A 25,110-nucleotide genomic window follows, 5' to 3' on the forward strand; every position below is an offset into this window, starting at 1 on the left:
AGGTGAAAGTAAATTTACATGATAAAAGGAAACTAAAATGTAAAATAGAGACTATATGACAAGTTTCTTGCAGAAGTAACATAATAAGGGAGAAAGATAGCACTGTAGTAGATGCATGAATACATCTACGTATAAATGTATGTGTGTGTGTATACATACATATATATGCTTTCTTTAGCTACTGTATATTTATGCATATAGATATGATATGCATACAGCTACCATATGCATGGCAGAAGGCACTTTGTTTTCTAGTTTAGTAGTTTGATTTCTACATTTTATAGATGGAGGAAACTAAGTGTTTGATAACTCATCCAAGGCCATAGTGATTAGATTTGAATCCAGATCTTCTTGACCCTGAAACTTCTGCTTTTTTCTCTATAATATGCTTCATCTAGATGTAACTGTGCCATTTTCATTAGCATAGCCAGAAGAGTGAGATGGCTCCAGAATAAATTAAGTAATATACCATTAATGTATGGTCTTCTCAGCTTCCCCTTTCAGGACCCCTCTCCTTTAAGATATTCCCCCCAAAACATCCTGCAGCCCTGCCTTCACACCATGACAACTACACCACCACCACCTCCCTTGCCCAACTTCCAGATTCCTATTTTCTCATAGCCTCACGTAAATCTGGCCACCGGGCTAGTATCACTTCTCCATTCACTTTGCTTGCTGTGTGCACCATTCTCTCAGGGCTATGGTCTCTGTTTTCCTATGTGCTGGCACTGTATTAGTGAGGACAATGGTGTAATGTGTTACTCCATTCCTGGGAGTGTATTTACATTTCAACAGTGACTTTCCAAAAGTATTAAGAAATTTGGGATAAAAATGTCAAGCTCATAGGGGAGACATTTTTTTTGGAGAGTTAGGTTGTAGGTGGACATTAGTTACCTATGCCTCCTTGTCAGGCCTATCTCTGGTTAATAATATTCCTCTTCCATAAATCAATTCCAAGGAGGAAAGATATGTTTTTTACCTAAAAGATTTATATGTCACAGATATCATGTATAGCCAACCAAATCATCATTCTTTCCTGAGTCCACACCTCTAATATTTGAAATCTCAGCAGATAGTCCTCAGAGGCTGCACACTTGTACAAGAAGTTTGAAAAAGATCTCTGTACCAACCCTTGGTAGCTCAAAGAGGGCTTTGGCTGAGATTTTATGTCCTTAAAATGTCAAAAGCAGATATTCTAAATAAATAAGTCAAGATATAATGAGAAAAATCCCACTTTCCTCTTTTTCACCTATACTGATGAACTTAGTCCAAATATTTTTCATCTAAAACTACAAAAAAGAAAAGGAAAAAAAAAAAAAAACTAGAGAAAGCAATAAGCTTTTGGAATAAGCTCTTCTGTTACTCACATCTCCAAAATAATGTTTAGTGACTCTGGCCATAAGATGGAAATATTAATGCAAAAAAAAAAAATCTTTAGGTGCATAAAATAGCCTGATGCCTATGACATTGGACTTTGGACTCTCCAGCCAGAGTTCCTGTATCAGTCAAATCCAAGCACTTAACTGAGTGACCTTAGATAAGTTACTTAGCGTCTCTATATTTTAGTTTTTTTAAAGTTGTGATAGTGAAAGCAATCAACCTCATAGGGTTATTATGAGGGTAAAAATGAGTTAATATAGGTAAAAGCACCTAGAACAGGGTCTAGCATAAGTAAATACTAATTAGGTGTTAGGTATCATCATTGTTGTGGTGGTTATTACAATTGTGGCTACCACCAGCTCATAGATTGGAAAGTTCAACAATCCAAAGGCAAAAGAATGGGCAGTATCTGCACTTTTTCTACATTTTTTAAAACACCAGTATAAAATGCCATAATTAGTGTTGGACTGTTTGGCTTAAAATATACTCTTCACCAAACACAACCTCTACTACCCTTTACTGCCCAAAGAAAAGTATGCTCTAAGCCATCTTAATTATATAAATGGCTACAGAATGATTAGATAAACATGATAATTAAATGCCTGCATCCAGAAGTCTTTGCTTTTGTTTCAAGGCTAATGGAGGTGATCAGTCTTCCTTACACAAGAAGAGCCTATGGCTGCCTTCTAGAAAACATAATTTGGTAGAACTCCCTTCAACATTTTTACTAATTTTAGTCCCTAGGTTGCAGATGCTCTGCTTTTGCCTTTGTAGTTATTATTAGTACCTTTCTGTGAATGCTGAACAGTAATGATTTGTGATTTCTTTTTTAAGTATCTTTAATGATTAAATCACCTTAAGAGTGCTGTGTAGCAAGTTAGGTATTAATATAAGGCATAAAATCAGAGAGTTATGATGTATCTATAGAAGCCAAACATGTTTTTATGCCTATTCATTTTTCTTTTTCATAAAGTATTTTGACTTTCAAAAATAATAAAACCACACTACAGAATATTTATAAAATAAAAAATGAAAAAGAAATCTCTCAGAATCTTTCCACCAATAACTGTAATTTTTTGGTATATATCTTTCAGTAATTCTTATGTATATTTTCAACATTTTTATGAGCATATGAGCATTTCTAATCTCTTCTATATAGAACTATAATGTAAGTATTTTCTGTTTGCTCATTACTCTTCATAACCATCATTTTTAATGGATGTGACATAGTTTACTCATTCTTCTATTACTAAACCTTTAATTTGTTTCTATTAAGATGACTATTTAAATAATACAGTCTCTTATGAATACATCTATTTCCATGTTTCAGATTTTATTCTTAGAAGAGATTCTGTAAGTACTTAATACTTTTCTCTCTAATAAATTATTTAAACTTATAGCTATAACATATTATGAAGAAAATAGCTTTACAAAAATGTGCAAAATAACTTTGCAAAACACCACCACTACTAGCTAAAACTAAAAACATAAATACTTTCTCCATGAAATTTTTCTTAAACTTTTTCTCATCAGAATCTTATCTCCATTCAAATAGCTGTAGGCTCTCCTTGGCCTCCAAATACAAATAACTTTGGAAGTATTTTTCACTCTCATGGCATTCTGTACCTTTATGAGATAGCATTTATGTCAAGTATAATTAAGTAATTATTTGTGTAATATTTACTGTCTAAGTCTTTCAATAGGTAATATGCTCAATTGGGGCAGAGACCCATCTATGGTGCTACTTTTAAACCCAAGTATCTGGAACATAGCATGTAGTCTTCTTTGTTCATTCAATGATTTAACAGGTTAAAATTATTTTGTACAGAGTATTATGTTAAGTGCTATGGGGAATACATAGAAACATATGACAGTTACTGCCTTTAAGGAGTTATAATAAAATTGAAGTTTTACTATTATTTTTATTTTTTTATCATAGAAAAAAAGTTCATGGGCTTTAAAACCAAATGAACCTACAAAACGAAAAAACAACCCACTGAATGAGAGAAGGTGTTTGCAAATGATATGACTGATAAAGGGTTAATATCCAAAATATATAAACAGTTTATACAACTCAACATCAAAAAACATGCACACACACACACACACACACACACACAACCTGATTAAAAAATGGGCAGAAAACTTGAATAGACATTTTTCTAAAGAAGATATACAGATGGCCAACAGGCGCACGAAAAGATGCTTAACACCACTAATTACCAGAGAAATACAAATCAAAACCATGATGAGATATCACCCACACCTGTCAAAATGGCTATCATCAAAAAGTCTACAAATAACAAATGTTAGCGTGGGTGTGGAAAAAAGGGAACCCTCTTGCACTGTTGGTGGCAATGTAAATTGGTACAGCCACTGTGGAAAACAGTATGGAGTTCATCAAAAATCTAAAAATAGAACTACCATATGATCCAGCAGTCACACTCTTGGGTATATATCTGAAAAAAACAAAAACACTAATTTGAAAATATACACACACCCAATGTCCATAGTAGCATTATTTACAATAGCCAAGATATTAGCAACCTAAGTGTTCATCAACAGAGGAATGGAAAAAAAAAATTATATATATATATATATATATATATATATATATATATATATATATATAATGGAATATCACTTAGCCATAAAAAAAGAATGAAATTCTGCCATTTGCAGCAGCATGGATGGACCTAAAGCTTAGTGAAATAAGTCAGACACAGAAAAACAAATACCCTATGTTTTCCTTTATATGTAGAATCTAAAAAGTAAAACAAATGAATGAATATAACAAAACAGAAACCGACTCCCAGATATAGAGAACAAACTAGTGGTTAACCAGTGGGGAGAGTGAAGTGGGGAGGGGAAAGATAGGCATAAGGGATTAAGAGATAAAAACTACTAGGTAAAAATAAATAAGCAACAAGGGCACAAGAGGGCAGACAGCAGAAGCAAGAACTACAATTCTGCAGCCTGTGGAACAAAAACCATATTCACAGAAAGATAGAAAAGATGAAAAGGCAGAGGGCTATGTACCAGATGAAGAAACAAGATAAAACCCCAGAAAAACAACTAAATGAAGTGGAGATAGGCAACCTTCCAGAAAAAGAATTCAGAATAATGATAGTGAAGATGATACAGGACCTCGGAAGAAGAATGGAGGCAAAGATCGAGAAGATACAAGAAATGTTTAACAAAGACCTAGAAGAATTAGAGAACAAACAAACAGAGATGAACAATACAATAACTGAAATGAAAACTACACTAGAAGGAATCAATAGCAGAATAACTGAGGCAGAAGAACGGATAAGTGACCTGGTAGACAGAATGGTGGAATTCACTGATGCGGAACAGAATAAAGAAAAAAGAATGAAAAGAAATGAAGACAGCCTAAGAGACCTCTGGGACAACATTAAACGCAACAGCATTCGCATTATAGGGGTCCCAGAGGGGAAGAGAGAGAGAAAGGACACGAGAAAATATTTGAAGAGATTATACTCGAAAACTTCCCTAACATGGGAAAGGAAGTAGCCACCTAAGTCCAGGAAGCACAGCGAGTCCCAAACAGGATAAACCCAAGGAGAAACACACCAAGACACATAGTAATCAAATTGGCAAAAATTAGAGACAAAGAAAAATTATTGAAAGCAGCAAGGGAAAAACGACAAATAACATACAAGGGAACTCCCATAAGGTTAACAGCTGATTTCTCAGCAGAAACTCTACAAGACAGAAGGGAGTGGCATGATATACTTAAAGTGATGAAAGGGAAGAACCTACAACCAAGATTACTCTACCTGGCAAGGATCTCATGCAGATTCGATGGAGAAATCAAAAGCTTTACAGACAAGCAAAAGCTAAGAGAATTCAGCACCACTAAACCAGCTCTACAACAAATGCTAAAGGAATTTCTCTAAGTGGGAAACACAAGAGAAGAAAAGGACCTACAAAAACAAACCCAAAACAATTAGGAAAATGGTCATAGGAACATACATATCAATAATTACCTTAAACGTGAATGGATTAAATGCTCCAACCAAAAGACACAGGCTTGCTGAATGGATACAAAAACAAGACCCATATATATGCTGTCTACAAGAGACCCACTTCAGACCTAGGGACACATACAAACTGAAAGTGAGGGAATGGAAAAAGATATTCCATGCAAATGGAAATCAAAAGAAAGCTGGAATAGCAATACTCATATCAGATAAAATAGACTTTAAAATAAAGAATGTTACATGAGACAAGGAAGGACACTACATAATGATCAAGGGATCAATCCAAGAAGAAGATATAACAATTATAAATATATAGGCACCCAAAATAGGAGCACCTCAATACATAAGGCAACTGCTAACAGCTATAAAAGAGGAAATCGACAGTAACACGGTAATAGTGGCGGACTTTAACACCTCACTTACACCAATGGACAGATCATCCAAAATGAACATAAATAAGGAAACAGAAGCTTTAAATGACACAATAGACCATAGAGCTTTAATTGATATTTATAGGACATTCCATCCAAAAACAGCAGATTACACTTTCTTCTCAAGTGTGCATGGAACATTCTCCAGGATAGATCACATCTTGGGTCACAAATCAAGCCTCAGTAAATTCAAGAAAACTGAAATCATATCAAGCATCTTTTCTGACCACAACGCTATGAGATTAGAAATGAATTACAAGGAAAAAAACGTTAAAAACACAAACACATGGAGGCTAAAGAATTCATTACTAAATAACCAAGAGATCACTGAAGAAATCAAAGAGGAAATCAAAAAATACCTGGAGAAAAATGACAATGAAAACACGATGATCCAAAAGCTATGGGATGCAGCAAAAGCAGTTCTAAGAGGGAAGTTTATAGCTATACAAGCCTACCTCAAGAAACAAGAAAAATCTCAAATAAACAATCTAACCTTACACCTAAAGGAACTAGAGAAAGAAGAACAAACAAAACCCAAACTTAGCAGAAGGAAAGAAATCATAAAGACCAGAGCAGAAATAAATGACATAGAAACAAAGAAAACAATAGCAAAGATCAATAAAGCTAAAAGCTGGTTTTTTGAGAAGATAAGCAAAATAGATAAACCATTAGCCAGACTCATCAAGAAAAAGAGGGAGAGAACTCAAATCAATAAAATTAGAAATGAAAAAGGAGAAGTTACAACAGACACTGCAGAAATACAGAGCATCCTAAGAGACTACTACAAGCAACTCTATGCCAATAAAATGGACAACCTGGAAGAAATGGACAAATTCTTAGAAAGGTATAACCTTCCAAGACTGAACCAGGAAGAAATAAAAATATGAACAGACCAATCACAAGTAATGAAATTGAAACTGTGATTAAAAATCTTCCAATAAGCAAAGGTCCAGGACCAGATGGCTTCACAGGTGAATTCTATCAAACATTTAGAGAAGAGCTAACACCTATCCTTCTCAAACTCTTCCAAAAAATTGCAGAGGAAGGAACACTCCCAAACTCATTCTATGAGGCCACCATCACCCTGATACCAAAACCAGACAAAGATGTCACAAAAAAGAAAACTACAGGCCAATATCACTGATGAACATAGATGCAAAAATCCTCAACAAAATACTAGGAAACGGAATCCAACAACACATTAAAAGGATCATATGCCATGATCAAGTGGGATTTATCCCAAGGATGCAAGGATTCTTCAGTATATGCAAATCAATCAGTGTGATACACCATATTAACAAACTGAAGGATAAAAACCATATGATAATCTCAATAGATGCAGAAAAAGCTTTTGACAAAATTCAACACCGATTTATGAGAAAAACTCTCCAGAAAGTGGGCATAGAGGGAACCTACCTCAACATAATAAAGGCCATATATGACAAACCCACAGCAAACATCATTCTCAATAGTGAAAAACTGAAAGCATTTCCTCTAAGATCAGGAACAAGACAAGGATGTCCACTCTTACCACTATTTTTCAACATAGTTTTGGAAGTCCTAGCCATGGCAATCAGGGAAGAATAAGAAATAAAAGGAATACAAATTGGAAAAGAAGAAGTAAAACTGTCACTGTTTGCAGATGACATTATACTATACATAGAGAATCCTAAAGATGCCACCAGAAAACTGCTAGAGCTAATCAATGAATTTGATAAAGTTGCAGGATACAAAATTAATGCACAGAAATCTCTTGCATTCCAAACACTAATGATGAAAAATCTGAAAGAGAAATTGAGGAAACACTCCCATTTACCATTGCAACAAAAAGAATAAAATACCTAGGAATAAACCTACCTAGGGAGACAAAAGACCTGTATGCAGAAAACTATAAGACACTGATGAAAGAAATTAAAGATGATACCAACAGATGGAGAGATATACTATGTTCTTGGATTGGAAGAATCAATATTATGAAAATGACTATACTACGTAAAGTAATCTACTGATTCAATGCAATCCCTATCAAATTACCAATGGCATTTTTTACAGAACTAGAACAAAAAATCTTAAAATTTGTATGGAGACACAAAAGACCCCAAATAGCCAAAGCAATCTTGAGGGAAAAAAACGGAGCTGGAGGAATCAGACTCCCTGACTTCAGACTACACTACAAAGCAACAGTAATCAAGACAATATGGTACTGGTACAAAAACCGAAATATAGATCAATGGAACAGGATAGAAAGCCCACACACCTATGGTCAACTAATCTATGACAAAGGAGGCAAGGATATATAATGGAGAAAAGACAGTCTCTTCAATAAGTGGTGCTGGGAAAACTGGACAGCTACATGTAAAAAATGAAATTAGAACACTCCCTAACACCATACACAAAAATAAACTCAAAATGGATTAGAGACCTAAATGTAAGACCGGACACTATAAAATTCTTAGAAGAAAACATATGAAGAACATTCTTTGATAAAAATCACAGCAAGATCTTTTTTGATCCACCTCCTAGAGTAATGGAAATAAAAAAAAAAATAAACAAATGGGACCTAATGAAACTTAAAACTTTTGCACAGCAAAGGAAACCATAAATAAGACGAAAAGACAACCCTCAGAATGGGAGAAATATTTGCAAACGAATCAACGGACAAAGGATTAATCTCCAAAATATATAAACAGCTCATGCAGCTCAATATTAAAAAAACAAACAACCCAATCCAAAAATGGGCAGAAGACCTAAATAGACATTCTCCAAAGAAGACATACAGATGGCCAAGAAGCACATGAAAAGATGCTCAACATCACTAATTATTAGGGAAATGCAAATCAAAACTACAATGAGGTATCACCTCACACCAGTTAGAATGGCCATCATCAGAAAATCTACAAACAACAAATGCTGGAGAGGGTGTGGAGAAAAGGGAACCCTCTTGCACTGTTGGTGGGAATGTAAATTGATACAGCCACTAATGGAGAATAGTATGGAGGTTCCTTAAAAAACTAAAAATAGTATTACCATATGATCCAGCAATCCCACTACTGGGCATATACTCAGAGAAAATCATAATTCAAAAAGACACATGCACCTCAATGTTCACTGAAGCACTATTTACAATAGCCAGGTCATGGAAGCAACCTAAATGCCCATCGACAGGCAAATGGATAAAGAAGATGTGGTACAGATATACAATGGAATATTACTCAGCCATAAAAAGTAACGAAATTGGGTCATTTGTTGAGACGTGGATGGATGTAGAGACTGTCATACAGAGTGGAGTAAGTCAGAAAGGGAAAAAGAAATATCATATATTAACGCATATATGTGGAACCTAGAAAAATGGTACAGATGAACCGGTTTGCAGGGCAGAAATTGAGATACAGAAGTAGAGAACAAACGTATGGACACCAAGGGGGGAAAGCCGTGGCGGGTGTGGGGTGGTGGTGTGATGAATTGGGCGATTGGGATTGACATGTATACACTGATGTGTATAAAATTGATGACTAATAAGAACCTGCTGTATAAAAAAGTAAATAAAATAAAATTCAAAAATTAAAAAGAAAAAAAAAGCTACAAGTATATGTTGTACAGCACCAGAGAATATAGCCATTATTTTTTAATGACTTTAAACGGAGTATAATCTATAAGAATATTGCATCACTATGCTGTACACCTGAAACTAATATAATATTGTAAAACAACTACATTTTAATAAAAAAAAAGTATACTGAGTTTGACTCTCATTTACCATTCACTGGTTCTGGGATATTGAGCAAATTAATTAACTTATTGGAGCCTCAGATTGATCATCTGAGGGGTAATACTTATACCATAGATTATTGTGAGGCTTAAATAAAGCCATGTATGCAAATTTTTGTTATTGCTCATATAAATTATAAGGTATTCCATAATTACTTGTTGAATGAATGAATAAAGCCTTGCCAATTTTTGCTTTTCTTTCTTTTTTTCCCCAGTTTATTTTCTTCTCATTACCATTGTCTCAGTCAATAATCAGGACTTAAACATTCCATACCAAGGGTATTGCTCTTTGCTCCGCTTCCTATGATCACCTTCTAATCTATTATCACATAATTATTCCCAGAGCTGTGTCATTACCCCCAATGATCTTTTACAATAAAACTCATTACAATTTTTAAGACTCTCTGCCAACTGGTCCCAGGATTTCATCTATCTACCTTGGTGCCTTCAACTCTAATTATGACCTGCTCATGCAGAGATAATGAAGAGAGAGAAAAACAGATACACCACATATAAGAAACTCAAGTTACAGGTACAACAGAGATGGAGTGATAAATTAAGGTAGTTTTTTACTGCTTCTCCTGGACCATTAAACATATGTCTAGTATAAATACTTACCATGCCAGGTTGCAATGATTTGACTATGCATTGCCTCTAGCTCCCTCCTCATTTATTGATTCAACAAATTCTCTGTGTGCAGCCACTATGTACAAAGCACATCTCTAGTCTCTTCTTGTTAATCACTGAGCTCCTTCAGAGTGGAGACCATATTCATTTTCACACTATCAATGCTAACACAATTCAGAGAAAAGCAATAGATGTTGAAAGAATGAGCCTAATAAGAGAATTTAAGAACAGAATGGCAAATCTACTTATTATACCTTAAACATTTTGCTCTATTCTTCCTTTGAGTTTTGTAAGTTGCTATTTTGCTGAAATGGAAAATAAATTTGTTTACACAGGAACTGATTTGATGAGCACTACCTGGCCCTAATTACCTCATTCTATGGCTTGTCAAAAGACTTTATTTCCCATAAAAAAACTTTTTTTTAATTGAATGAAAGATTGTTTAAATTCTATAGTGCTTTACAGTTTTCAAAAGTTTCACACACATGATTTCATATAATCCTATAATAACCCCTTTTACCCTTTTCTCCTATATTGCTACTCCCCCCTTCCCTTTCCCCACTGGTAACCACTAGTTTGTTCTCTGTATCTGTGGGTCTGCTTCTCATAAAACTTATTCTTAGAAAGAAATTACAAAATAATGTATCCACACAATGCCAGTTGAACACTCCAAAATATACAAAGAGAACAAGCCTTTTTTTTTCAGTCTTTTCTTCTATCCCCAAAGTATTATAAGTTTGGTAGGTATCCTCCCAGAGCTCTTATTCCCTACATATTTCACATGTACTTCCTGTATATTTTTGAGGGTTAAGACATTGTCTCTAGAAGGCTGCTCTTAGGGGCTTACCCAAAGCAACTAACTAGGATATTGGTATAGATTCCTATCTTTTAATCCAAATTATTACCAAGTTTCTTAAAAATAACAAGGTGAAGTGGGCTTCAATGTGATACAACAAAATTCATCTCTAGCCAAGATTTTTTTCCCTTCTTGTCAAATACCTATTTACAGGGAATCATTATAATCAAAATAAGCACTTTTATGCTCTAATGAACTCTAAAATAAGAATCCATTTTACTGCATATGTTAATATTATTCAAATATTTATGTTTTAAGTCCCTCTATTTTTATATTTTTAATTTCCTGTGATAAATTTTAAACTGCTTGAAGATAATATCTAAGAGACTTAAATAAAATAAAATTTATCCAAGTTCCCTCATATTCTAAATATTAATAATAGAAATTAATTTGGTCAAACCAGTGACCTATAATGTGGTACATTGTCAAAAGTGTTTGACTAAATGTTAGATGTGTTGGGTTTTAGCTCTAGTTCTTCTACTTGGGTAAGCCATAAACCCTTCTGAGCCTTAGTACAAATTCTAGATAGAGGTGATATTCATTCAACATTCATTTATTTTTTCAACAGATTTTCATTGAACATCTACCTATTTTGTGCCAGAAACTGATCTGAACACTGGGAAAGCAGTGATCAAAACAGACTAAATCCCTTTCCCTCATGAACTCACTCTAGGAGGGGAACACACAATAAATTAGACTAATAGATAGAGGTATCACTCTACATAAGCACAATACCATGTGCTCATGAGGATGCAGAGCAACAGGAACACTCATTCATTGCTGGTGGGAGTGCAAAATGGTACAACCATGTTGGAATTTTCTTATAAAGTTAAAATATACACCTTTCATATAACCCAGCAATCCTGTTTCTATGTATTTACCCAAGAGAAAATGAAAACATAGGCCAAATAAAGACCTGCATGTGAAGCAATATAGCTCCAAAGTAGCAACAACCCAAACATCTATCAACTTGTGATTGGATAGACAATTTGTGGTACATCCATACAGTGGAACACTGACCAACAATAAAAAGGACTAAATTGATGCATGCAACAAAATGAGTAAATCTCAAAAGCATATGATAAGTGAAAGAAGCCAGACACCAAAGGCTATACACTCTATGATTCCATTTATGTGACATTCTAAAAAGGTCAAAACTTTAGAGATAGAAATCGCATCAGTGATTGTCAGGGGTTGGGGGTTGGGGTGAGAGACAGACTATGAAGGGCCATGAGGAAATACTTTGGGAAATACTGTATCTTCCAATTATAGTGTTACCCATTTGGTGAAACTCATTGAAGGGTACACTTAAAAGAGGCATATTTTATTGTATGTAAATAATACTTCAATAAATCTTACTTTTAAAAAGATAAATAAATTATATAATATTTTAGACTGAAAAAAGGAAGAGAGAGAAGAGAGTTGAAATTTTAGATGGAAAGTCCTCAAGCAGGTGATTTTGAAGACAGTGAAGGAACAAGCCACATAGATATCTGGAGAAGGGCTTTCTAGACAAAAAGAACAGCAAGTATGAAGGCTGAAGGGCAAGGAGATGAGCGTGGGTGGAGCCGAGGAGGAAGGAGAAGACAAGATAAGAGAGGCAGTGAGGAACAGCTCATACAGCAACTTTGAAGGTGATGGGAAGTCATCAGTGGGCTTTGAGAAGCAGAGTGACATGATCTGACTTGGGTTTTAAGAGAATAATTCTGGCTGCTTCATAGAAAACAGTCTGTGGAAGGGAAGGATAGTAGAATCAGGGACACCATTTGGAAGGCAATTGTAATAATTTAGACAAGAGATTACAGAGGTAGAGATGGTGCTAAAAAGTGTTCAAATTCTATATAGAGAGCCATTAGATTTGCTCAGAAATCTGGCAAGTGGGAAATTTTTAAGGAACACAATTCAGCCCACAACACCCAGGGATATGATTTCAGAATGAGTAGGACCATCTCTCTCATTCCCTAAAAACATGCTTTTATAATTGAAAAAAATTCTGCCTTCCTCCTTTTAGATATCAAAATGAAAATTCTGGAAGAAATAAAATTAGCTTCCTACTAATCATCTTTAGAGCAAGTTTTGATATATCCAAAAGACCCCAGGTACCCATGTAAAGAAGAGATGAGCTACACAAAGGAATGAGTGGAAGCTGGACACAGACTTCACTGAGACCAGCAATGAGCATTCATTTATGAGAACATATTTTCTTACCCTTCACATAATATTTGAACAGTACTTATTTATAAAAACAGGGTTTTTTGGGGTGGTATATAAAAACTATTTTGCCTGCAACTGAGAGCTCTAACTAAAGAATGTTTTCATGAAGTAAACTTCTTTCACCAGAGTTGTATATATTCTTTTCTCTATCTTTTCCTATTTGTTAAATAATAAATGTAAAGTGCATAAGCTGAACACCTTATATTATCAAGAATTGCATTTATAAATAGAAAAATATGCTAAGCTAACTGAATTTTACTAGTCCTATAAATATCTAGGAGGAATAGTGTTCAGAACAATTAGCATATTAATTTCCATAGTTAAAGGGAAGTGCTTCTTTGTCCAAAACAAGTTATCAGCAATGTCTCTAAGCATTTATTTAGCATGACTAATACTATAAAGTATGTAGTGGTGACACTTAAAATACTTAGCAAAGTAGAAATGAATGAATGAATAATGAATGTAGCAATAGTTTACATGAACGAGAATAATTTGCTTAAAATTTCCCAACAGAAATGGCAGATACTCTGAGTAAAATTATCATATACAAAGTGCCAACACTGACATTACACTAATCTGATAAAGAATTCATGGCAATGTGCCCAAAAGGTGAGATAAAGTTGAGTGGCAGAACAAAGTCACACCCTCTAATAAAGAAAACATAACATTAAGAAAAGTGGGTTCTATTCTTCATTATGCTTTATATGATTACTGGTAAGTTATAAATCATTAACTTGTTCTATAAAATAGATTTTATCTGCTCCATAGGATTTCATTAAATATAAAGTGACTATAAAAGGACTTTGAAAAGAAAAATTGTTATATTCCTTGGAATTAAAACTTTAATTTTAAAAATTAAAACTTTAGTGAACTTATTTTAACTGATGTTTAGAGACTGAAATTGCTAGATAGTTGCTAGAGCAATCATTCACCACTTTTTATAGTTATTTATTATACCTACATGCATTTCTTATTCACCATCTTTTTCATTTATAATGGGTTTTAAGGATATAAAAATCCAGTGGAATTTTTGGAAGAACACTTTATGATGAACACTTGATTATAAAAACGCTCCTGCCTATTTAAGCTTTGTCTGCTTTTCTTTGATTGTATATGTATCAGTGGTTGAGAAACAGTACTTTAAAGAAATTTTAAAATTACTGCAGTAACTTCAGTTACTGAAAATTAAATCAGGGTCATAAAGCCTGAGTCTAATTTCTTGTTTCACCACTATCTATATAATTTTGGACAAATATTTCAAAGCATTAATAAATTTCTTATATCCAAGTCTGTGCCATTCCCTCCACCTAAACCACTCTCCATCTCTATTCCTCAGCACCTAATTCCTACTGATTTTTTGGTCTTCTATGTCACTTCCTCCAGGAAGTCTTCTCTGAACCTGAAATCTGGGTTAGGTGCTCTTCTGATGTAGTACCATAGTATTCTGGACCAATCCTTTAACACAGCACTTATTCCATTGTGTTGTCTGTTTGTCTACATTTCCTACTAAACTGGAAGCTCACTGAGAACAGAATATTGTCCATGATTTCCCTAGCACCGAGCACAGTGCCTGGCGTGTAGTAGGTTTGAAAATTCAAGCAGAGATAATTGCATATCCTAGCAAAGATACCAAAATTAGGTGACACTGCTCTCTTTTCAACTAAAGATAAATGAAAAGGCATGTATCAATGTTACATCTCATTCTGATCAAACTGTTCTTCCCATCTGCCTGCTTTCTGAGTGTCCCTGACACCTCCTTCATCTGCATTTGAATCCTGTTCACAACACCCTCACCATTTACTTTTATTGGGGAAGTTATTTTATATCCCACTCTGATTTTTTTTTGTTCTAAAACAGAGATGTACTTTAAACATATCTCTAATGACCGAGAAGAATTCAAAGTACTAAAAGTCATCGTATTTTCAACTCTATATCATTACATCATTCTTAACAAGACTATAATATTGCACTGTTTTGGCCTAATTTCAACAATTTCAACTTCTAATAGTAAATAAAGATGATAAATCTTCAAAGGAAGATTTTGAGGGCCTATCTGAGCAGTTTATAAGAAGAGCATTGGTAGTTAATGCAGAGGTTATAATGCCAGGTTGATGCCTGGTAAAGAACATATTGTTTCAAATATTCACTGTTTAAAATGTATATATAATTACAAAAAAAATCCTAAAATTAAATCAAAGAAGAGTAACATAATGTCCACATATACTCTGCAAATACAGCCTTAGAGAAATCCCAAACTGCTGGCATACAAAACTAGAAAGTGTAATAGGTACAATCCCATCTTTAACCCTAAACTGTAATATCACCCTCAACAGGCAATATGTGAGTACTTTTATCATAAATGTCGTAGGTTCCAAAAGCAAAAATACATTTCAATTCAGTGATATTTTGTTTAAGACTTTATCATATTTTCAAACATCAAACTATGCAATTTAGACCCAATGAGTCTCTTTTATCTCACTGCTTTAAATCTGAAATCTTATCTTTCACTACTGTGCTCTTTGGATTACATTAAATGGAAAAGGTCCTAAAGGAAGACCAAAACCAAAAATACTTTGAAAAAAAAAAATCTCTGTATAGTAAAATTGATCTTGGTTCATTATCTACTTAATAGGGAATGCTCGACAAATAAAACTTCAAAAAGTTATTCTTGGCAAAGATGTTATAACGAAAACTCAAGTATTCAGATGAGCAGCTGATTAGATGACTTTTAAAATCTTGTTCAACTCTGAGAGACCAGGATTTAGGTCATGAATCAATTTAAGGAACTCTATCTGCTAAGTTCCTCATATTTCTTATAACAATAACAATATTGGTAGAAAGAAAAGCCCCACAGCCAACAGGGGAAATGGTACTTACGAATATTGTGTCAGCAGTTCCAAATCATTATGCATGTTGATTGGATATGCTTCACTGAGTTCAAACAACTTCTCCAGGGCCTCATAAATGAAAATGATGCAAATAAGAGAAGCAAAGGCTTCTTCAGTAAACCGGGTGATATAGCAGACAAGGGAGCTTGCATCAGTGGCCACAAGTATGATACACAGGGTTGCAGTCCAAAGTCCAATACTAGCTCTTAAAGATAGGTATGACAGCCCATATTCTCTAGGAGGGGGAAAAGAACAGTGGAAAGAAGGTCATTTAACAGCTTGCCACCATTTTAAGTAGATGGAAGTAAGTCTAATTCAGGAAGTGAAAGTAAATAAGCTTCACATCCCATGAGTATCTAAACTCAAGACTTTGTCTAAAGGGAACACCTAAAGGTACAAAACTCAAAGAGGTTTCTCAGTGCTTAGAACTGAATATAAGTTTTTATAAATATTACATAACAATATGCATCAATATTTTACTGTTCCTTTATTTCCATGGAGAGACAAAAATGGCAAACTGAATCAAATCAGCAACTTCTACCTCTCCCAGCAGATCTCCAAATGTGATGTTGGAAGAAGATTAAATACAGCAGAGAAATAGAAGGGGGCTGAGGGCCAAAAGTATAGAACACTTACTTGCAAAATTTAAACAAAATCTTTTCAAACACCAAAACTGGTCCTGTACTGCCTAATATGGTAAGAGGCTGTCCACCAAAGAGAGAATAGGCTATCCCAGTCATGGACGCTCCAAAGAGAGATTCGATTGCACTCTGTGTAGAGATATAAATGATTCCATTATCTAAGCTGTACAGGCTGCGATTATAACTGGGGAGAAAATATGTAAAATACATGGGTCTATTTTCCCTTTGCTATGAAGAGCCTAGCGACCTTGGGCAGGAGGTGGGGTAGGAAGATAAATAAAAGGTGGCAGGCAGTCAGCAGAGTATGAATGGTAGTGGGCAGGGATATGTCCGCTCCCCCTTCCTTATCTCACTTTTCTTTTGCTTATTAAAAGTTTACATGTATTCATAATAAATGTCTGGCAGAAGCATGGCCTATATCAATAGGAAAATGGACCTCTTATGAGTCAAGAACCAGAGGCGAAAGCTAGCCTAGGACTGGGGGGCCAGGGATGAGATCAGAACCTTGTGTAAGATAAGAATTAATTGTTCTGAGATATTCCACTCCCTGATTACCAGTCCCATTAGTCATTTAGGAAATTCATATGAACTTTATCCGCCAGACCGTACATCAAATCTCTCCTCATAAAGGAATCCAAAATTAAATGCAGACTCTCATCTAACTATGAATCTTAAAAGCTGATTAAGTTTCAAAGTTCAGAGAAAAGCATAATACATACTATTCGCCCTTCAGTTGCTTCTCCTAGCAGTCCTCCAAATGTGATGACAGGAGACATACACGCGCAGTAGAGAAACAGAAAAGATGCTAAGCACTGCAAGCTGAAAGCATCTCTGAAGTCACTCCAGAAGTATGGAGCTTTTCTTTTGATATCTAAAATAAGTCCCCCAAAAATCCTAAGACAGGGGGGAAAACACAATAGTGACATACAAATATAAAAATCACATAAATCAAAATGCTCATTTGCTTTGTTGCCAGGTCACAGTACAGGTTTTCCATCAGCAGAGATGAGACCCATATTAACATGCTAGGTTTTACTATGATGATCTACAGGAATGGCTTTGTACCACTATGTCACTTCAATCCCTAACCAAATATTGTGTCAACAACCACAAAAATCCTAGGTTCTCTCAAACGAGGTTCACAGCTGTTCGTCCATCAAAATTCAAATAATGAGATTTAAGGATTACTCTAATCTCTGTGCCATTTTACAACAACCTATTCCTAAAATCAGGCCTACCATCCTCCATCATTGGCAATATTTTCTAATTGTTTACAGTCCAGTTAGTGTAGCAGAAAGTGAAGGAGGGAAGGTAAACTGATTTTTGTACAGTCCAATAGTGAACATCAACTTAGAGAGAAAAAGTGGCATATAACCATGGCTCCAGTTACCCACTCTCTTTGTGAAAAAAGACCCTTGCCAAATAATATTCCAGACAGGCACTTAAATGACCTTATGGATGACAATAATACTTAGTAGAGAGAGGTAAGTTCCAGAGTTGTTTTCATTTTTAGAAAACTAAGACAGGGACCTTACAATAAGCAACCTAGATAAATGTACTTTTGATCCACTATTGTCTAAATATATTCAAACATCTATCATTCACAAGACAATAATAACCTTATTTGGGATAAATGCATATATTCTAAATATATCCAAAAACCACATTAAAGCATTTGAAGGATGATCTTTTTTGGGGGGGTGGGGAAGAGAGAGGCATTAAATTGTGAAATATTGCCTAAAATCTGAGGACTGGAACTTTTTAATCTATTAGGAATGAGAGCATTAAACAGCTATTCTCATTCTTTGAACATTTAATAACAATATGCAGATTTAACATTTGACTACCAAAAGCTCTTTGTGTTCTATGGGATAAAGATGTCATATTAAAATGAATAAGGCTGTGATTAAGTTCCTACATGGAGGTTAAAAAAAACCTATTATGTTCAACATACTGCCAGTATGCTAAATATACTTGGTTTATGGAAAAATATTAAAGTTTTGTTATTTATTTTCTAAATAGGAATATAATCTGGCAATCTAAGAATCACCTCAAAAATGATTGTTCTCTTGAGAAATAAATTCTGATTTGCCTTGAAAAATGTACCTCTTCAGAATAAATTCTATTATTTTTAATTGCCCTAATATAGGCACAATAGTAACATATTAGTAACTATTATGTGAGTGATAGAAACATTATGTTTTTCTAGTGATTGTTTCCATCAGAGGGATGTGGAGTAGGAGAGGTTGAGAAGAATGAAATTTCAATTGAAAAAAAAGGACATTTAAAATTCAGAGAAGCTTGCAAAGAACCTGTGAAATTCACACACAAAGATCATCTTAGGTTAGGTTCCCTTACCTGTGTTTAGTAAAACATATACATAATTTTTATTTGGGGGACCATTTCTGAATGATTTGTTAACTTGCCAAAGTCACAATTCAGAACAGATTTAATCTACAAGTCTATTTATTCATTCAGTTATGATTTATACCCCACCTAATCCCCAAAAGAATTTGAGCTGGTTATGGACTATTACTTAGTAGTTAATATTTATAGGTTTGATAGTACTTTCTATTAGACCACTCTTTTCTAATTAATTACTTATTAGGGTATACATTAGTCTAAATAGCTGTTATATTACTGTGTCATAAACGTGCTTTTAGCAGCATAAATCTAAATCCGGAAGTGGGAGGTCATTGCAGAGAACAGTGCAAGAGCAGCCCAGATGTGCACCAGCAACTCCAGGAGAGCAGATGAGTAATGGATACTTCAAGTCATGTCAGCAACAGAATCTGTGGAAGAACTCTGGAGAAGCGAAGATACCGGATATTGGTGACCTGGGAGGATTTAGGAAGCAGTAAGGAAAAGTGAACTTTGAAAAAAATCTAAGCTATGTGGCATGTTACACCTGAGAGAGAGAGAAAAAAAAAACACCAAAAATAAAAAGACAGCATTTGAAAATATGAAAGTAAACAGAAGGAGTAACAATGTTTCTAGTAAAGGGAAAAGGAAAAAATTGTTTGAACCATCTCAAATTAGGTACGGAGCCTGAGGAAGACATTTCCTCAGAGACAAAACATAGGTAAAGGGAAAGAACACAGGAGAATTAAAATGCACAGAGTTGTCAGGAACTGGAAAGTCATCTTAGAGGACACAGTGAAAGCAGTACAGGAAATGGCCCTGAGGGGAGAGGAGTACCAATCCTGCAAAGCCTCTGCAATTGCCTTCAATTATAATGGAGGCTGTGTGTACACATTTCCCTGAAGAGAGACCCACCCAAAGGTTTCTGATTTTCTGCTCACACATTTCTTGAAGAGAGACAAGCTGTCAAAAAACCATAAAGAATCATTTTAAGAAATAAATTGAAGCTTTCATCTCTTCAAAGATGTGTGATTAGAAAAATAAATCATATACCTCTTTCAAATCACTACCGTAAAAATAAAAAATACTATTATATACATCCTCCTTGCATGTAATGAGAGAGGGTCTGTAAGACTGAGTTCTTGGTATTTATTTTCATTTCCATCTTGAGCTTGAAGTTTTCAACAGGCTCTTTTGGAAAGGGCAACTGACAGTTTTCTTATTCATCCTAAGAATCTGTGAATGTGTTTTAATGCATAGCAATATGAAAGACTAGGTATATATTAAAATGGAATGGTATATTCACTTTTCTGGTTTAATCATAATGACAATCATTAGTAACTACAGAGAAATCAAATTAATTGGCATATTCATCCCCCAAAGAGTAGGTATCCAAAGTATAAAAACAAATTAGTTCTCAAAACAGCAATTCCCGACACACAAAAAAGGTATATATCGTTTGGTCTTTGAAGTCCCATACGAGGGCTTTTCACTAACCTTCCAGTTCGCTGGAGTTCAGGTCCACTATGTCCTCCGTGGGGCTCGGCTTCCCCAGGAGCCGCTGTTCCATTTGGTACAGCAGGAATCTTCCTCTTCTCCTGCGGGAAGTTTTTTTTGTTTTGTTTTTGTTTTTGAGTTTCAGGTGCTAGTTGTAAATAACAAAAACAATTTTTTTTCCCTTGAGGCAATATACAGAGTGGCTAAGAACCCAGGCTCTGTTCCTTGTTTGTTATATGACCTCTAGAAAGTTATCTAGCCACCTAAAGCCTAAGTTCCCTCCTTTTACTGGTGATAATAACAGTACCTATCAGTGTGGTTGAGAGAATGAAATAAGGTGATGAACATTAATTCATTCTTTCAACTAATATTTATTGAGTGCCTAGTGTGTGCCATTCATTTTTATGGGATGCTATCGATGTAAAGGTGAGCAAGAAAAAGCATTCTGTTAGTGGAGACAAACAATAAACCTACAATGTCAGGTAGAGAGAGAGATACAAAGAAAATAAAGTAAGAGAAGGGGACAGAGCGAGACCAGGTTTAAGAGAGGTTGAGATGAAGAGGTGTTAGTGGTGTTATATCCCTGGCCTAGTTCAACTGTTCAAGAAGCATTAACTGTTATCATTAGCTATTTTTAAAATATATTTCCCTCTCTGATCCTGGCTCAGATCTTCCTACCCAAGCTTCTTGATAACACAAAGCGATCCAAAAGACTATTGCAAAAGGAAGCTTCTAATTGAGCCCATGACAAATTAACTGAGGTTATGTAAGTGCTGTTTCCCCATAGGTCTATTCCGCCCACTTTTGTCAGTGACAGAGAGTTTAAAAAATCAGAAAATCCTACCTACTGGTGATCTTGGAGCACACCAATGTGTTCAAAAGTGCTTAAAAGGACAATACAAAAATTTTTAATGGTGAAATTAAACTTTTTACTTGACTGCCATTCCAAAATAGTGTAAACATGTAAACATGTTCTTTGTGTTTAGTGTAAACATGAACAAACGTGAATTATCAAATGATCTTATTACAATGGGACATTTAGATAAAATGGTGCAGATTTAAAACATGACAAAAAATCCATTTTGAAATGCACAAAATATAGGAAAGTTCATTGCTTAATATTTTACAATTTCCTGGGTATATAAATAGATACAATGAACTGAAGTTCAAAGATAAAAGGGAGTATGTCTGTCAACTGATGAAGGAGCTGCCTTTACATGTAAATTAACTATCATACATCAGTAAAGGGCTGTAACAGTGGCCCTCAGTACCCTCAATACCCAATAATCACCTAGGGAAAGATTTCTTAGCAAGCCTCAGAAGGCAAGTGATATTTGTTCTTCTGGGGAATTATCCCTGACTGCATAAATTAATTCATTGTTTTACAATGGGAAAAGCTATACACTGATAAGGCAAATGATAAGCCATGAAAGATACTCGTCATTCTAAAGTAACAATTTTCTCAAGGAGTGGTCATCTTCTAGTAAGGCAAAAAGGTTTTTGAAAAAAGAATTGTGTATGTATAGTACCAATGAATATTCTGAGGAAAATACAGGAAATTTTTGTTTGTTTGTTTTTCAGACTTTTTTTTTTTTTTTTTTTGCCAAGCCATGCAGCTTGCAGGATCTTAGTTCACTGACCAGGGATCGAACCCAGGCCATGGCAGTGAACGCGCCGAGTCCTAACCACTGGACTGCCAGGGAATTCCCCAGACATTTTAAGTAAAATCAATAGGTGAGTAAATATTTGATTAGGCAAATTAAACAATTTATTAATTCAGTCAACAAACACTTATTGGGAGCCAATTTGTGTCAGGTTCTAGGATGCACCACTGTATACCTGGGGACAAATCAGGCCTGTGGAGCTTATGTTCTGATGGGGAAGGCAAACAGTAAACAAATAAACATGTAAGTAAATTAATTCTATAGTGTGTTAAAAAGATTAAAAACCAGGGAGAGTTTGGGATTAAAATATACACACTACTATATATAAAATGGATAACCAACAAGGACCACTGTATAGCACAGGGAACTATACTCAATATCTTGTAATAACCTATAATGGAAAAAAATCTAAAAAAGAATATATATATGTGTGTGTATATATATATAAATAACTGAATCACTTTGTTACACATCTGAAACTAACACAAGTTTGAAATCAACTATATTTCAATAAAAATTTAAAATAGGGCTTCCCTGGTGGTGCAGTGGTTAAGAATCCACCTGCCAATGCAGGGGACACAGTTTCGAGCCCTGGTCCAGGAAGATCCCGTATGCCACGGAGCAGCTAAGCCCGTGCGCCACAACTATTGAGCCTGCGCTCTAGAGCCCACGAGCCACAATTACTGAGCCTGCGCTCTAGAGCCCACGAGCCACAACTACTGAAGCCCGCGCACCTAGAGCCCGTGCTCTGCAACAAGAGAAGCCACCGCAATGAGAAGCCCGCACACCGCAACAAAGAGCAGCCCCCGCTCGCTGCAACTAGAGAAAGCCTGAGTGCAGCAACAAAGACCCAACGCAGCCAAAAATAAATAAAAAATAAAAAATAAATAAATTTTAAAAAAAGATGTCTTTAAAAAATTTTTTTTAAATAAATAAGTAAATAAATAAATAAAATTTGTTTCCAAGTTTCTTCTGATAGCTCCAACCTGAATTATTAGAAAGAAACGTTGAACAGATCTGCTTCTTCCTTTTGGGGATTGAGAGAGATTTGGTGGATTTAATAAGATCCCTGAGAGGTCCATATTTATGTAGCATTATGTACATGCCAGATTCTAGAGAGAGATATGATGTCAAATGTTTTTTTTTTCAAATGCAGAATATATAATAAAGAAAAAATAAAGAAATAAAAACTGTGGAAAAGTAAAAATTTAGAGCAGACTAAGGGGTGGTGTGAGGTATAGGGAGGAGGAACTGGCAATTATAAATAGAGTGTCATTTGAGAAAAACTTGTGGGAGTCAAGAGAATTAGCCATAGAATAACTGGGGAACATCCAGGCAAAGAACAGCCAGTGGGATAGACTTAAGGCAGGAGTGTGGCTGCAGGGCTTGAAGAACAAGGAGGCGGCAGGCCAAGGAGAGGAGTGAGCAAGAAAGAGCCAGGAGACGACTGAGAGGTGAAGGGGAGCCAGACTCTATAGGTTTAGTAGAACGTGGTAAGTGTTTGGCTTTTATTCTCAGCTAAATGAGGCGCTTTTGCAGGATTTTAAGGAAAGGAGTAGCATGACCTAACACTCTGGCTGCTGTGTTGAGAACAGATTCTAGCGGCCAAGGGTAGAAACAAGGAGACCGGTTAGGAGGCTATTTCAGTAATCCAGGAGAAAGATGATGGTAGCTTGAACTAGGGGGGTGGCAGTGGCAACAGCGAGAAATGGTATAATTCTAGATAAATATTGAAGGCAATGCCAAGAGTATTTCCTGGCAGAACTGAAGTCAGGTGTAAGAGAGAAGAATAAAAGTTTCTGGCTTGGTCAATTGTAAGTATGGAGTTAACACTTATTGAGATGGGAAGGTACAGATGGAACAGATTTTGAGAAAAGATCAGAGTTTCTTATATCCTTCAGGAAACATTATATTGCCTTTTATAATATAAATGCAAAGATGTATATAGGTAGAGAAATAATACAATCTATAATTCAGTTCCAACTTTGACATGTTGAATTTTAGATATCTAAAAGACACCCAAGTAGAGACACAGGATAGGCATTTGGATAAGTAACTTGCAAGTGCAAGGTGAAAAATTAATTTTGGAGAGGATTTAAAGCTATAAGATTGGATGATATTACCAAGAAAATGAGTGTAGAGGAGAGAAGACCACTAAGGACTGAGCCTTGCATCACTTCAATATAAAGAAATCAGAGAGAAGAGGCGGAACCAGCAAATGAAACTGAGGAGTGACCAGTGAGATATAAAGAAAACCAAGAGTGTGGGGTTTGGGGAGCCAAAGAAAAGAAAATACATCAAGGAAAAGGGAGTCATCAATTCTGTCAAAGGCTGCTGATTGATAGGTTAAATAAAATATAGACTGAAAATTGACCTTGGAATTTAGCATTGTGGAGGTCTCTGGCGGCCTTCATGTAAGTAAATTTTAGTAAAGTGATGGGGGCAAATGCCTTATGGAGGTAGGTTTAAGAGACAATTGAAGGATAAAAAAGAGTGAAATCTTGCCATTTGCGACAACATGGATGGACCTAGAGGATATTATGGTAAGTGAAATAAGTCATACAAAGACAAATACTCATACAATCTCACTGATATGTGGAATTTAGAAAACAAAGCAAACAAACAAACAAAACAAAAACAGACAGAGATGCAGAGAACAAATGGGTGTTTGCCAGAGGGGAGGAGGTGTGGGGATGGGTGAAATAGGTGAAGGGAATTAAGAGGTACAAACTTCTAGTTAGAAAGTAAATAGGTCATGGGGATGTATTACACAGCATAA

At 35.2% G+C, this 25,110-nt stretch overlaps 1 protein-coding gene across 12 annotated transcripts in view; it reads right to left on the reverse strand.

Moving 5' to 3' along the window:
- Positions 1–25,110, reverse strand: part of SLC4A10 (solute carrier family 4 member 10) — a 301,412-nt gene that overhangs the window by 72,337 nt on the left and 203,965 nt on the right. For all 12 annotated transcript variants that reach the window (XM_082395267.1, XM_082395273.1, XM_082395276.1 and 9 more), the window contains 4 exons: positions 20,668–20,768; positions 17,529–17,703; positions 16,805–16,938; positions 16,158–16,403 (listed from right to left, as the gene is read on the reverse strand). In XM_082395267.1, the coding sequence (XP_082251393.1) occupies positions 16,158–16,403; positions 16,805–16,938; positions 17,529–17,703; positions 20,668–20,768 (656 nt within the window). The remainder of the gene's footprint in view (positions 1–16,157; positions 16,404–16,804; positions 16,939–17,528; positions 17,704–20,667; positions 20,769–25,110) is intronic.

Source organism: Balaenoptera borealis (assembly GCF_965194805.1).
Source record: "Balaenoptera borealis genome assembly, chromosome: 6".
Lineage (NCBI taxonomy): Eukaryota > Metazoa > Chordata > Mammalia > Artiodactyla > Balaenopteridae > Balaenoptera > Balaenoptera borealis.